A 16,210-nucleotide genomic window follows, 5' to 3' on the forward strand; every position below is an offset into this window, starting at 1 on the left:
CGAGTCGATTGGTGCCATTTTTAGCGCTCTAGCTCTACTGGGTGGGCCACAATCTGCTGTGCAAATTTGGGCCACGTGACCTTTACTGACCTCTGTAGGTCAAACGGCTGAGAGTGCCACCGAATGACTTGGACTGTGGATTGGGCATGTCATGGCCTACATTGTGTGCGAGTTTCAGCTTGATCGGAGGTGTCCCGAATCTGGGATGAATCCGGGCTGCGACATATTGAGTGTCGTTTATTTGCACATTTTGACCTGCCGAGATCAAACGGCGTCACATATCGAAAAGCAGTTTATAAGGAAAGTTACTACGGCCTATGGGCTACCCGATGATGTGCTTTGATTTGGAATTCGTTCAATCCATCTACTCGAAAACTGCTGTGCAAGTGTATTTTCGACAATGCCCACAAATGACCTTAGGTCATCGCATGACCTTGAGAGGTCACATGAGTGTTGGGAAAGTAAGATTAGATGCTGGCGAGTCGATTGGTGCCATTTTTAGCGCTCTAGCTCTACTGGGTGGGCCACAATCTGCTGTGCAAATTTGGGCCACGTGACCTTTGCTGACCTCTGTAGGTCAAACGGCTGAGAGTGCCACCGAATGACTTGGACTGTGGATTGGGCATGTCATGGCCTACATTGTGTGCGAGTTTCAGCTTGATCGGAGGTGTCCCGAATCTGGGCTGAATCCGGGCTGAATCTGGGCTGAATATGGGCTGTCTTGACGGACATGACTGAAAGCTGCTACTATACATATAACAAGTAATGGTACAAAAATAATCCTGCGATCTCGGTAAGATAATGCCTGCTAGAAACATCGCAAGCTTCGTCCGTTACTTCAATGTTTGATTAACCGTCCGTGAGGCAAATCCATCCTAAATCTATTATCGACCAAGGAAAGGCATTCGACAGCATGAGAAGACAAAGTGAAATTAGCTTCTGCCAGATCCCAAGATATGCAGTGCAAATCACAAGATCCCAATGTTAATGTTCAAATCCCAAGATCTTGGGACAAATCCCAAGGAATGGCATCGCTGGTCCTATCGGTCCTCTCAAAACGCATGCGCCGAAACAGACGCTAATCGACCTGGCAACAAACAATCTGTAGCTAGTACAGACTAGTATTGTAGTTTATTTCTCCATAATATACTAAAATCCTTCTAGATTTAGTAGGGATGCCTAAACATCTACCAAAAATAGTGCGAAATGACTACCATTAGGTGCTATTCAAACTAAAAGTACTGCGATTTAGACTGAAAGCAGTGCTAAAGTCCCTTAAATAGGTGTTAAAACTGATTAGGTGCTAAATGACCCTGTTATACCTCAAATTAACTGGAAATGCCTAGTTTTGCCGAAAATACCACAAAATGACCGGTTTTTAGTGCTGAGAAAATTACCATCCCACTTTTTTCTTCCCGCGCACCGAAACATAAATAAATATCGCGTCGCAATTGTAACAGATAAATCTATCAAGGATGCTCAATATTCGACACTATTCAACAGCCTCTTTTTTAGGATGACACTATTCGAAAGTCACTCTTGTAGCCATTCTGTAACTCAGAAACCACTAGACCGATCTGGACGAACCAGGGACATAGCCAAGGGGGGGGGGGGAAGGGGCGCCCGCCCCTCCCTTGGGGTTTCAACCCTCGCATGTGTAGGGGGGGGGGGGTCGGATGGACCCCCCATGGTTTTTCGCGAATAACTCGCGTAAAAAGCGGCCGATTGCGACGAAACTTTCAGTACCCTCGCATTAATCAATTTTACACCTACCCTGAAAATTTCATGACCCTGACCCAAATGGCCTTTGACCTGTGACCTCTTTTCCGAGACCATGTTTGGCCGGAATCGCGATTCCGCGTATGTCGGCTCGCATTAGCCGCGCGTTTGCAAGCTTTTCGTGGTTTCAAACGTTCAAACATGTGATTTGATGTTGCTCCCATGCATTAGGGTGGGTGTCAAGGTCACCTGAAGGTCAGGTCAGGTCATTGACCTTTGGTGACCTCGGGTGACCTCGGTTCACTTTTTTTATTCAGGTTTCCCTCCAACGGGCACTTGTGGCCCATTTACAGGAGGGCTCCTCCTCCTCCTGGCCCCTGTCCCCCACCCCCCAGGCTACGGCTGAAGTGGGAGCCTACCCCACACCTGGTGACACAGCCGGGGACGACGCCCGCGGAACGGGCGGAACCGGGAATCGAACCCGAATCCGGCACCGCCCGCACCGCGGGTCGACGCCTTAACCGACTGCGCCACCAGGGCCGCAAGTTTTTCGAGTTATATATGTTTCTAGCCTAGTTTTTGGAGCTGAATTCGAATTAAGCAACCATTTGAACATTTACCAAGTAGTTTTGGTGCCTTTGTAACGTGTTACGAAGCTGTCAGAGGTGGTTGACAGGTACTACGAACACCCGTCACAAGTTGAAAGTATTAATTTGGTTTAAAATGATGATTTAGATAACTGTTAGTTATTTAAATCTAAATATCTTATGACGAGAGCGATTGGCATTTTTGGTATGCAGTGTTATTCATTGAAAACAGGTCGGAGCGTTTGAGCCTTTAATTTAGTGGTCGCCGCTTACTAATCATGCGGTATACACGCTGCACATAACCGCCAATGCCGCAACACAGCTTAGATTTCGAAGTAAGCATTTAGTCTCACCCCCTAATCTGTACGATCTGTACCAGATCTGCACCAAATGTGTACCAGATGGCCGTCGTGAAAACCAGTAGCGGCGGAAGTCGGAACACCCTCAAGCAAGGGGGCACTGCCGCCTTTTGGTCCCATTCTTTCCATGCAACGCCCTTAGGGCTAATGTTAAAATGCCATAATCAAAGGGGGGCACATGGGGGGCACGGTGCCCCGGTGCCCTCCCCGTTCCGCCGCCTATGGTGAAAACGGCTAATAGGTATAGAATATTATCTTATATCATGGGTGATGATCCTGGTGCCGCTTATTGACAGGAGCACCGGGAAAGGTCATCTGAGGTCATGTGACGTCATGAATATTTTTTTTTGTCAATAAATCACGACATGATGGTGGCGGTGCTAAAGACTTGTAACTTGTAAGTGGTACCAAACTGCTCGCCTGGTCAAGGCGTGTCGTTTGGTATGCAGCATGACCATATCCCACAACCTCATTGGTGAATGACCTGACTTTGACCTCGGGTCAAATTTCAAATTGACCTGTGAAGGTCATCGTATGCTTATTTCGCATCACCTCGACGAGAGCAACAAAAAAAGCATCAATTTTATTTCTCTACGAGTATGCTTCTTAGTTCAAAAGTTATATAAGTAACTAATTCCAAAACATTTTATCGATGATGACCGTGGCCGCAATATTGACCTGACCCGACAATGTTTTCTGTAAAAGTTGTAGATCTTTAAACGACCTATCAAACACCGTTTGCCATTTGTTGCTCCGGTGTGTGGTTTTTTGAGATCTAAAGGGGGGGGGGGGCGAAAAGGCCCCCGTCCAGAATCGAACCTTTCAGAGCCCGCCCGGAATAGGGTTAAGACGTAAGACGTAAGACGTAAGACGTACTGCGTAAGGCGTAAGCTCGCTCCGCTCGCTCCGTATATAATGGCGTTGGAAAATGTTTGCTCTACATTTTGGTATCCCAAATACCTACCAAATGTCTTTATGCTCAGTTTTACCATGCGACCTGCATAACTATACGAGTACAGAGTAGGTATCTAATGTTCCCGGTTGACCATTATTTGATCAATGCCTATTGCCTACACAGTGTGTAACTAGTAAACTTTTATGTTGGTCATATTCAGTGTGGAGTCTTTCTGAAAGAATACAAAGTGCATTTGAGAAGTAGCATAGACATGTATGTATTTGATGACAAGGCCATGAGTATGCAGGGAAAATTTTCTCTCCCGAGACAATCTCCCCGCCACATGGCCGTGTTGTTGCGAGACAAAGCAGCACTGTTCAGCAGCCGTCACTCCGGAGAGCTCCCACTAATGGTGCGGGTAGCGGCTCGGGTGAGGGCCGTACACAGGCCTCCTCACAGCGACGTAGCCGTGGCCGTAGCCGTGGTGGCTCAGTAGCCGTAGGAAGCCGAGCGGGCGTAGCGGTGGTGAAGGTAGCCGTAGCCATGGCTGTAGCCGTAGCCGTAGCCAGGGTGGCTGTAGGGAGCCGAGCGGCCGTAGCGGTGGTGACCGTTGTAGTGGTTACCATGACCGTAGCCGTGGCTGGCGTAGCCGTAGTTCACGGACCGTCCGTGTCGGTGTCCGTAACGGTAACCGTGCCCCAGAGAACGTCCGTACCGGTGGCCGTAGCCGTGACCGTAGCCGTGGCCGTGACCGTGGCCGTGGCCGGAGGCGGAAACTGCGGCCACCAGGGCACACAGCACAAGCTGAAAAGGAGATTTTTTGGGTTCAAACAACCACATTTTATCCTTCATCGGTCTCTCACAACTCACAAGACTGATGATTTCGCAGAAATAGTTTGACACCAATAAACATACGAGTAAAAGTGGCATTTTCCGTACTTAGGCTACTAGGGAAAATATTTGAAGTTAAAAATCAGCGACAAGCATTCATAGAATGTATGACTGGGAATTAATCCTTATTGCTTATGAGGATACATTGGATGTCCTGCAACATGTTTCGATTCAGACCTATACTGATACTTGAAAAAAGTAACATTATTTGGCCGACCCGAGACAATAGGGGGGGGGGGGGTTCTTCTGGATGTCTTACCAGAATCCTGGCGTTCATCTCGACTGAGCCGTGTGGGAGGGAGTCTCCGGCGGTGCTGCAGAACAGTGGTGCCTCCAGACGGCCGACCCCCGCTTATATGGCACTCGGGGTGTCACGGTGGTGACCGCGGTGTGTCGGTCCCCCCCCCCTCCCCCTAGCCGACCCTGTGGACGGGCGGGTCGGAGCTGGGCGGGAGCGGTGGCTGTGGGTTTAGGTGGCCTTGGAAATACTTTTTCTGAATCCATGGCCTTCCGAAGGGACTTGTGCGCCATGTCTATTGTGTATTGCAGGATGACAAGATGACAATCCATCCTATCTCGATGTCAATGGGTCCATCGGAATCGTCGTGGTATCGATGATGGGCAAATAAAGTTTCCGTGATACTAGGTATCGATAAGGTCATCGAGCGCCCAGGTGTCCAAACGACCATCGTATCACCGTGGTGTCAATGGACATTGGACCTGTCCATCGGACGCTCTGAACAGTGTGAGCCCCTCGTCATGGCTGGTGCTCGTGGTATCGCAGCCACCTCATGACAAAGTGCCGACATGAGAGCCAATTGCTCAAATCCATTTGTCTGGTGCAATGTGCAATGTTCAGCATGTTAACTGTGCAGTCGTCCGTTTGCCAACGAGATCAGCCGACCGTCTAACTCGCGGCGGCACGGCGATTAGGTCCCTAACAGGGCGTATCCGGGAAATAGTCTGTTGGTTTTCCAGATGATTGTCAGACATTTGTCAACTTTTAGTTAGTGTCATTCACTGCTTACGCTCAATAACCGATTCTGAGTGATATTTTTCAAAAATCGACAACCTCACCCTTCCGGTCCTATTGGTGCTTCTCTATACAACTCGGCCGACGGTGATAGAGGCCGGTGTGTTCCGTCGCCTTTTCGCCTCCAGATGAGCTAGAACCTGGTAGGAAAGACGAGATGCAGTGACACGACGCAGCAATCAGGTTCTAATTTCAAGGTATCAGGTCAACATATGACCTCTGAGGCCAGACCTAACGCTCTAATGATTGATCTGGTGCTTGGTGAATAACATGGCCAAAAAAGGTTGCAAAGCCGCAATTTTAGCACCAACGTATTTGTCATGATTAGGCGAATGGAATTGGTTTAGCACTTAGCTTTGTTTAGGACAAGTCAACTCAGGGCATATTTTAACAAATTTTTACTGCGTCCCAAAGTTGAGCAGAGGGCACGTGCTACGACTAAGGGCACAGGGCAAGGAACAGAGTAGGGCACTGAGGAGGGCAGAAAGTAGGGCACGACAGGTTACAGGGCATGGCACAGGACATTTTAGAGGGAAGGGTACAGGTCAGGGCACACAGCAGGGCACAGTTTAGGGAACCGGACAGGGCACAGGGCAGGGACGCAGTGGGTCAAATCAGCAGGGGCTACGTCCCAAGGCGAGGGGGCTGCGTCCCAGAATGGGACGCAGTAAGTGCCTTAAAATATGCCCTGAGTCAACTTAGCGTGTTGACGTCAGGTCAGGGCACGGTCACAACCTCTCAGGCAAAAAATGCGATGAAAGAAGGTCATGCCACATATCATTCACTTCGGTGGTGTGTTCATTGCTGGCTTCGTGACCTGTCACGTGACGCTTCGTGACAGGTCCAAGTTGATCGAAGTTTTTGACGAAAAATTCCGATGACTTTAGTAAGGTCATACTTGAGTTCACTTTGCTAAACGTCAAACGCAAGCTTAACCCTATTCCTGGCGGGGGGGGGCCTCAGGAGCCCCCCCCTGAGGTTTTTTGGTTATATCTCCCAAACGCGTTGAGCTAGGAAGCTCAAATTTTCTGACTTTTCCTAAAAGGCTTCTACGCAACATGTCTGAAAATTTTGAGTTGATCTGACCTCAGGTCAGGTCACCAGAGGCGGTTTGGTGACGCTACCTCAGAAAAGTTTGCAATCACGCCAGAGCTAGAGTTTTTGACCGATCGATTTCTTCTCTTCAGGGTTTAGTTAGGGTACCAGTATGTGCAATTTGTATATCTCGGAATTTTGATATCGGTGACCTAAGGTCAGGTCAATTTCGCGACCTCCCCATTATAAGTCAATGGGGGAAAAATCAACTCCCTGTTTTTACCACTAAAACGGGTCGGAATGGCCCCATATACCATACATGACTTCATATACGATCAAACTTCATTACCTTGAGGTCTGTTTTGCTGTTGGGCAGCTGTTAGGTCATGTGACGTCATCAAAGGTCACCAAAGGTTTTTGGCAAATAACTCCGTACAGGAACAAGATACAGACGCGTGGATGGTCTCATTGTGTTCAGCTCGTCAAGACGCATCGAATGATATACATGATGACCTCGAGGTCACGTGACCTGAGGTCAACCTTTGACCTTGACCTTTCGAGGTCAACATATATATCATTCGATGCGGATTGACGAGAGGATCACGATGATGCCCTTAGTTTGTTCCTATCTTGACTAATTCGAAAGTTATTCGAGAAAAACTCTCTCCATATCTAGTGCCGCCATTTTGACTTTTTCGACCCCTGTGACGTCATCTTTGACCTGACCTGAAAATGACCTTAGTAAAAATTGTAGATCTTGGCCGTGCGTATCCGATGCCGTTTATCGCTTGTCGCTATCTTGCTTCGTTCTCGAGATCTCAGGGGGGGGGCCGAATCGGCCCCCCCCCCCCCGCCAGTTTCTTGTCCCGGCGGAGCCCGCCAGGAATAGGGTTAAGTAGTAATCGGCCTTTGCAAGAAATGTATTCAATAATGATTTCGTGTCTGTGAAATAGTATTGAACGACACCAAAATAGCGGCTTTGATATATCCCCATTTACTTATAATGGTGAGCTCTCGTAACTAACCTAATCTCAGATGACCCTATGCCTAAACAATACGAGATGCAGAAGTTGTAAATCATGGGGAGCTTACTGAAACCTGGGGTTTTCATTTTCCTGTGAAAAAATCATCTGGCATTGAGGGTTCCACGAGACATTTTAGTATCGCGCCGCAGAAGCTCGCTTACCAATGAAGTCATGGGTCTTTAGTATCTCTCTCTCTCTCTCTCTCTCTCTCTCTCTCTCTCTCTCTCTCTCTCTCTCTCTCTCTCTCTCTCTCTCTCTCTCTCTCTCTCTCTCTCTCTCTCTCTCTCTCTCTCTCTCTCTCTCTCTCTCTCTCTCTCTCTCTCTCTCTCTCTCTCTCTCTCTCTCTCTCTCTCTCTCTCTCTCTCTCTCTCTCTCTCTCTCTCTCTCTCTCTCTCTCTCTCTCTCTCTCTCTCTCTCTCTCTCTCTCTCTCTCTCTCTCTCTCTCTCTCTCTCTCTCTCTCTCTCTCTCTCTCTCTCTCTCTCTCTCTCTCTCTTTCTCTCTCTCTCTCTCTCTCTCTCTCTCTCTCTCTCTCTCTCTCTCTCTCTCTCACACTCAAGAAGCGTTGTTTCTTTTTTAAGCGTTTTTGGTATACCTGTTCATGCATCTTTTCCACACACATGTAAAAATTTCAGACCCGTGTCGCTCAAGGTCAGTGACCTTACCTCAGAAATCGTTCAAAGGCTTGCTATAGGTACACCGACCAAACGATCACTTTGAAACTTTCAGCGATTGATAAGAATATCAATATGTATGTATAGAATTTATATCACGGATTTGTGATATCTGTAACCTAAGGTCAGGTCAATTTTTCGACCTCTCCATTACAAGTCAATAGGAGAAAATTGAAATGCGCCTCTTTTGGATCAATGTCTTTCAAAACCCTCTCAAACATCAGTTCATAGGAGAACGTGACACACTGAATCGGAAAAGTGCACCTGTTGTGACCCCTCTGTGTGCCCCTGAGGTCATCTCAGGCCATGAACGGCCACCAGCAGTTTTGTTTTGCAATTACTTTTGATAGAGACGTGCTAGAGCGGTGAAAACACGTCATGCGTTCACCTCGACGATACTGATCGACTGACATGCACCATGACTTTTTCCGGTTGGGTCATGACCTTGACCTGAGGTCATATTTTCAAAATGACCTTTCAAGGTCAACAAATAGTCCATTCGACGCATCTCGACGAAAGGAATACGATGCTGCCAAAAGTAATGTCGTGTCTCCCTTGAGTCAAAAGTTATTTCCGAAAATTATATTCGTGAAAAAGGCTACCTGCCTATTTCTAGAGTTCTTGCCCTCTGGAGGCTAAACCGTTAGCCTGAGGTCAAATTTGATAACATACTCAGAAAGGGTGTGAAAAGGCTATCGAATGCGCTTTCCGCGGCGCTGTAGCTCTATTGGTTCCCGAGTTAGCCGTTGGCAGTTTCCAAAATTGTTGAAATGGGCTAAATTTGACCTTTGATGACCTCTGGTGACCTGACCTTTGACCTGACATAAAAATGACCCAAATATTTCCGCCATTATGTTTGACGCTCTTTCGATTAGCGCTTATTGCGTGTCGCTACGTGGCCCAGGAGTCGAGTTAGACGGGGGCTGAAACGCCCCCCCCCCCGCACAACACGGAAAACACAGGCCACTAGCACGGCGCAGGTTCAGTCAAAGTTATTACATGAAATCAAATCATAAAGCGGCTATTTTTCGAGGATTTGCCCTCTGGGGCTAGAACGTTGGTGGTTGAACGATTCTGAGGCTTTATTCTAGAAAGAGCGTTAAAAGGGCTATCGAATGCGCTTTTCCGTAGCTCTGTGGCTCTATTGGTATAACTCGAGGTGCGCGCCAGTGTTCCGAAAAATGTTTAAATGTTGAAAATGAAATGAAATATCTTTGATGACGTGTGGTGACCTGATCTTTGATCTGACCTAAAAAATGCCGACAATATTTTCACCCTGGATTTAAACGATCTTTTGAATGCTTCTTACCGCATGTCGCTGCGTTGCCCAGGAGCCGAGTCAGAAGGAGAGTGGGAGGGGGGTGTTCAAACATCCCCCGCTCTCCGCGGTTTGCGCCGAGCACTGGCGCGGTGCGGGTTAATACTACATATTTTGTTTAGTTGTGCCTTGAGCAATGTTATAACCCGCGCCCCACTGGGGGGAGGCTATTTATAGCCCCCCTCCCGTTTTTCTGCAATAACTTCCAAACGGCTTCACGTATCGACGCCAAACTTGCAGTACCTTCGGCTGCATCAATTTGACACCTTGTGATAAAATATGAACTTCGTAGCTACCATAGGTCGGCCGGAAATGACGTCAGAGTGACGTCATGTTCGGCCGATTTCGAAGCAAAACATTGAACCACGGCAATCGCTCCCAAGAGCTCAGTTTTTAAGCTAGATCCAATTTATTTGCATGAGAGGACTCAGAAAAGACTGTGATATCAAACTGCTATCTCAGTTTTTCGAAATTTTGAAATTTTTGAAAATTTTATATAATCAAATTCAAAATTTATATTTTTACATTTTTTTTTCAAAAAGTTTTTGACTTTTCGAAAAAAACGGAATATATGTGATAGAACGGCTTATCATGAACACCTCTAGCAAGTTTTAGCTAAATATCTTCAAAAATGGCGAAGTTATACGCATTATTGCAAAAAAATCACAATTATTAATTTTTTCAAATCAATTTTTCAGCACGTATTTGTCATCGTACGCCAATATAAATAGCACCATCGTGATCCTGAGCCCAAACTGCATCCAATAGGTACCTTTTTTGTTGAAAGATGTTAACTTCAAAATTTGACCTTTTTTGACCTGAAAGTGACCTGACCTAAGCTAAATTTGACTCAAAATGACCTCGAATGACACGAACGACATCAAATTCGAAATCTTTGGCCTAAATGGACCATAAAACATATGTCACATGACCGACGCATGATATAATATTTTCGTGACCTGTGATGACCTGACCTTGACCTGAAAATCAAAGTACAAGTTTGGTACCCTCATGGTATCTAGAGCATCTGTTCACGAGTGTGTGAACCAAAAATGAGCCTGATCTGACTAGTAAGACGGCGACCAGAGCCCAAAACGTGAACAAGCCAAAATGCTAATAATTTTTACTTTGACCTGACCAGTGACCTGTGACGTCATCGGTGACCTCGAGGTCAATGAAATTAGGTTTCGCTCGACAGTTTTTCCGGGGCTATCAGACGCCGTTTGATTTTTGACGATCGGCCCAGTAGTTTCGGAGTTAGGAGGGGGGGCTATGAATAGCCCCCCCCCCCCCAGTAGGGCGTGTTATACGCAGACCCCAGTGGGGCGCGGGATAATCCAGAATGACTTATCAATACCGAAACAATAGTCGTTTTCACGACGGAACCACCTGGCGAATGCACCTAATTTGACCAAATCTGCACCAAATCTCTTTTACAAAAAAAATATCGCATTATGAATTTCTTTCAGTGTTTTTATCGAAAATGTCTGATAATTTGAAAGATCAGGTGTATAACTGTGCATCCCAAACTGATAACTTCTAAAGAAACTGAAACACGATGAACCTAATTTGAGCAAATCTGCGCCAAATCTGCACCTGAGGTTCACCAAATGTGTACCCGATTGCCGTCGTGAAAACGGCTAATAACTACCTACTAAACTATTGATTTTAACGTTTCTCTGCTACAGTTTGGAGTCTTTCTGAAAGAAAACAAAAGGCATTTTAGCAGTGACATATATTTGATGACAGGTTTTGGGCCTTGAGTATGCAGAGAGAATTTTCTCTCCCGAGACAATCTCCCCATCACATGGCCGTGTTGTTCCGAGACAAAGCAGCACTGTTCAGCAGCCGTCACTCCGGAGAGGTCCCACTAATGGTGCAGGTAGCGGCTCGGGTGCGGGCCGTACACAGGCCTCCTCACAGCGACGTAGCCGTGGCCGTAGCCGTGGTGGCTCAGTAGCCGTAGGAAGCCGAGCGGGCGTGGCGGTGGTGAAGGTAGCCGTAGCCATGGCTGTAGCCGTAGCCGTAGCCAGGGTGGCTGTAGGGAGCCGAGCGGCCGTAGCGGGGGTGACCGTAGCCGTAGTGGTTACCATGACCGTAGCCGTGGCTGGCGTAGCCGTAGTTCACGGACCGTCCGTGTCGGTGTCCGTAACGGTAACCGTGCCCCAGAGAACGTCCGTACCGGTGGCCGTAGCCGTGGCCGTAGCCGTGGCCGTGACCGTGGCCGTGGCCGGAGGCGGAAACTGCGGCCACCAGGGCGCACAGCACAAGCTGAAAAGGAGATTTTTTGGGTTCAAACAAACATATTTTATCCTTCATCGGTCTCTCACAACTCACAAGACCGTACGATTTTGCAGAAATAATTTGGCACCAATAAACATTAAAGTGGCTTTTTTCGTTCTGAATATTTTTTTTTATATACTGAAGGCTACAAGGCAAAATATTTGAAGTTAAAAATCGGCGAGAAGTATTCATAGAATGCTTGACGGAATTAATCCTTATTGATTAAAGGGATGCGTTGGATGTTTTGCAAAATGCCTTGATTCAAAGCTATACTGATGTTTAACAAAACAAGTGATATTATTTGGCCGACCCGAGACAATAGGGGGGGGGGGGTTCTTCTGGATGTCTTACCAGAATCCTTGCGTTCATCTCGACTGAGCCGTGTGGGAGGGAGTCTCCGGCGGTGCTGCAGAACAGTGGTGCCTCCAGACGGCCGACCCCCGCTTATATGGCACTCGGGGTGTCACGGTGGTGACCGCGGTGTGTCGGTCCCCCCCCCCCCCCCTAGCCGACCCTGTGGACGGGCGGGTCGGAGCTGGGCGGGAGCGGTGGCTGTGGGTTTAGGTGGCCTTGGAAATACTTTTTCTGAATCCATGGCCTTCCGAAGGGACTTGTGCGCCATGTCTATTGTGTATTGCAGGATGACAAGATGACAATCCATCCTATCTCGATGTCAATGGGTCCATCGGAATCGTCGTGGTATCGATGATGGGCAAATAAAGTTTCCGTGATACTAGGTATCGATAAGGTCATCGAGCGCCCAGGTGTCCAAACGACCATCGTATCACCGAAGGTGTCAATGGAAATTGGAACCGACCATCGGACGCTCTGAACAGTGTGAGCCCCTCGTCATGGCTGGTGCTCGTGGTATCGCAGCCACCTCATGACAAAGTGCCGACATGAGAGCCAATTGCTCAAATCCATTTGTCTGGTGCAATGTTCACCATGTTAACTGTGCAGTCGTCCGTTTCCCAACGAGATCAGCCGACCGTCTAACTCGCGGCGGCACGGCGATTAGGTCACTAACAGGGCGTATCCGGGAACAGTCTGTTGGTTTTCCAGATGATTGTCAGACATTTGTCAATTTCTAGTTAGTGTCATTCACTGCTTACGCTCCATAACCGATTCTGAGTGATATTTTTCAAAAATCGACAACCTCACCCTTCCGGTCCTATTGGTGCTTCTCATATACAACTCGGCCGACGGCGGTATGAGGCCGGTGTGTTCCGTCGCCTTTTCGCCTCCAGATGAGCTAGAACCTGGTAGGAAAGACGAGATGCAGTGACACGACGCAGCAATCAGGTTCTAATTTCAATGTATCAGGTCAACGTATTACCTCTGAGGTCAGACCGAACGCTCTAATGTATTGGTCTGGTGTTAGGTGATAAACTTGGCTAAACAAGGTTGCAAAGCCGCAATTTTAGCACCAACGTATTTGTCATGATTAGGCGAATGGAATTTGTTTAGCACTTAGCTTTGTTTAGGACAAGTCAACTTAGCGTGTTGACGTCAGGTCAGGGCACGGTCACAACCTCTCAGGCAAAAAATGCGATGAAAGAAGGTCATGCCACATATCATTCACTTCGGTGGTGTGTTCATTGCTGGCTTCGTGACCTGTCACGTGACGCTTCGTGACAGGTCCAAGTTGATCGAAGTTTTTGACGAAAAATTCCAATGACTTTAGTAAGGTCATTCATACTTGAGTTCACTTTGCTAAACATTAAACGCAAGCTTAAGTAGTAATCGGCCTTTGCAAGAAATGTATTAAATAATGATTTCGTGTCTGTGAAATAGTATTGAACGACACCAAAATAGCGGCCTTGATATATCCCCATTTACTTATAATGGTGAGCTCTCGTAACTAACCTAATCTCAGATGACCCTATGCCTAAACAATACGAGATGCAGAAGTTGTAGATCATGGGGAGCTTACTGAAATCTGGGGTTTTCATTTTCCTGTGAAAAAAAAATCCTCTGGCATTGAGGGTTCCACGAGACATTTTAGTATCGCGCCGCAAAAGCTCGCTTACCAATGAAGTCATGGGTCAGTTATGTAATCTAATTTGAAAATCAATGTTAGTTAGTATCTCTCTCTCTCTCTCCCTCTCTCTCTCTCTCTCTCTCTCTCTCTCTCTCTCTCTCTCTCTCTCTCTCTCTTTCTCTCTCTCTCACTCTCTCTCTCTCTCTCTCACTCTCTCTCTCTCTCTCTCTCTCTCTCTCTCTCTCTCTCTCTCTCTCTCTCTCTCTCTCTCTCTCTCTCTCTCTCACACACTCTTAAGAAGCGTTGTTTCTTTTTTAAGCGTTTTTGGTATACCTGTTCATGCATCTTTTCCACACACATGTTGTAAAAATTTCAGACCCGGGTCGCTCAAGGTCAGGTCACCAGGTCACGTCAAGTGACCTTACCTCAGAAAACGTTCAAAGGCTTGCTATAGGTACGCACCGACCAAACGATCACTTTGAAACTTTCAGCGATTGATAAGAATATCAATATGTATGTATAAAATTTTTTATCACGGATTTGTAATATCTGTAACCTAAGGTCAGGTCAATTTTTCGACCTCTCCATTACAAGTCAATAGGAGAAAATTGAAATGCGCCTCTTTTGGATCAATGTCTTTCAAAGCCCTCTCAAACATCAGTTCATAGGAGAACGTGACACACTGAATCGGAAAAGTGCACCTGTTGTGACCCCTCTGTGTGCCCCTGAGGTCATCTCAGGCCATGAACGGCCACCAGCAGTTTTGTTTTGCAATAACTTTTGATAGAGACGTGCTAGAGTGGTGAAAACACGTCATGCGTTCACCTCGACGATACTGATCGACTGACATGCACCATGACCTTTTCCGGTTGGGTCATGACCTTGACCTGAGGTCATATTTTCAAGATGACCTTTCAAGGTCAACAAATAGTCCATTCGACGCGTCTCGACGAAAGGAATACGATGCTGCCAAAAGTATTGTCGTGTGTCCCTTGAGTCAAAAGTTATTGCCGAAAATTATATTCGTGAAAACGGCTACCTATTTCTAGAGTTCTTGCCCTCTGGAGGCTAAACCGTTAGCCTGAGGTCAAATTTGATAACATACTCAGAAAGGGTTGTAAAAAGGCTATCGAATGCGCTTTCCGTGGCGCTGTAGTTCTATTGGTTCCCGAGTTAGCCGTTGGCAGTTTCCAAAATTGTTGAAATGGGCTAAATTTGACCTTTGATGACCTCTGGTGACCTGACCTTTGACCTGACATAAAAATGACCCAAATGTTTTCGCCATTATGTTTGACGCTCTTTCGATTAGCGCTTATCGCGTGTCGCTACGTGGCCCAGGAGTCGAGTTAGACGGGGGCTGAAACGCCCCCCCCCCCCCCCAGCACAACACGGAAAACACAGGCCACTAGCACGGCGCAGGTTCAGTCAAAGTTATTACATGAAATCAAATCATAAAGCGGCTATTTTTCGAGGATTTGCCCTCTGGGGCTAGAAAGTTGGTGGTGGAACGATTCTGAGGCTTTATTCTAGAAAGAGCGTTTAAAAGGGCTATCGAATGCGCTTTTCCGTAGCTCTGTAGCTCTATTGGTATACCTAACTCGAGGTGCGCGCCAGTGTTCCGAAAAATGTTCAAATGTTGAAAATGAAATGAAATATCTTTGATGACGTCTGGTGACCTGACCTTTGATCTGACCTAAAATATGCCGACAATATTTTCACCCTGGATTTAAACGATCTTTTGAATGCTTCTTCTTACCGCATGTCGCTGCGTGGCCCAGGAGCCGAGTCAGAAGGAGAGTGGGAGGGGGTGTTCAAACATCCCCCGCTCTCCGCGGTTTGCGCCGAGCACTGGCGCGGTGCGGGTTAATACTACATATTCCCTGCGTTATTCTAGCTACCATAGTTCCTGAGATAGCGGCATGTTTTCTGAAAAATATAATGACAATTGGCAAATTTTGACCTTTGATGACCTCTGGTGACCCTAATATTGCTCTAAGGTGAAAAATGACTGAAATACTTTCAAACGTACGCATTGAGAGCTATCGACTGCTTTTTACCCCGTCTTTCTAGCCCTCTTAGTTTTTGAGTTAGAGGTGGGTGGTAACATATGCCCCCCCTCACTAGGGCGAAGTTGGCTGAGACCGCCACTGGGGCGCGGGTTAAGAAGCGTTGTTTCTTTTTTAAGCGTTTTTGGTATACCTTTTCATGCATCTTTTCCACACACATGTTGTAAAAATTTCAGACCCGGGTCGCTCAAGGTCAGGTCACCAGGTCACGTCAAGTGACCTTACCTCAGAAAACGTTCAAAGGCTTGCTATAGGTACGCACCGACCAAACGATCACTTTGAAACTTTCAGCGATTGATAAGAATATCAATATGTATGTATATAATTTTTATCACGGATTTGTAAT

The 16,210-nt window shown here is 46.9% G+C and overlaps 2 protein-coding genes across 2 annotated transcripts; both read right to left on the reverse strand.

Annotated features, from left to right (window-relative positions):
- Positions 1 to 3,812: 3,812 nt before the first annotated feature.
- LOC122392571 (keratin-associated protein 6-2-like) lies at positions 3,813 to 5,642 on the reverse strand. The gene is made up of 2 exons (XM_043387611.1): positions 4,711 to 5,642; positions 3,813 to 4,364 (listed from the first exon to the last, which is right to left on the reverse strand). Exons 1-2 carry the CDS (start codon positions 4,726 to 4,728, stop codon positions 4,050 to 4,052), a joined length of 333 nt encoding a protein of 110 aa, XP_043243546.1. The 5' UTR covers positions 4,729 to 5,642; the 3' UTR covers positions 3,813 to 4,049.
- Positions 5,643 to 11,253: 5,611 nt separating this feature from the next.
- Positions 11,254 to 12,291, reverse strand: LOC122392574 (keratin-associated protein 6-2-like). Its single transcript, XM_043387614.1, has 2 exons — positions 12,169 to 12,291; positions 11,254 to 11,805 (listed from the first exon to the last, which is right to left on the reverse strand). Exons 1-2 carry the CDS (start codon positions 12,184 to 12,186, stop codon positions 11,488 to 11,490), a joined length of 336 nt encoding a protein of 111 aa, XP_043243549.1. The 5' UTR covers positions 12,187 to 12,291; the 3' UTR covers positions 11,254 to 11,487.
- Positions 12,292 to 16,210: the final 3,919 nt, after the last annotated feature.

This window comes from Amphibalanus amphitrite, unplaced genomic scaffold (genome assembly GCF_019059575.1).
Source record: "Amphibalanus amphitrite isolate SeventyFive unplaced genomic scaffold, NRLGWU_Aamphi_draft 000491F_arrow, whole genome shotgun sequence".
Taxonomy (NCBI): domain Eukaryota; kingdom Metazoa; phylum Arthropoda; class Thecostraca; order Balanomorpha; family Balanidae; genus Amphibalanus; species Amphibalanus amphitrite.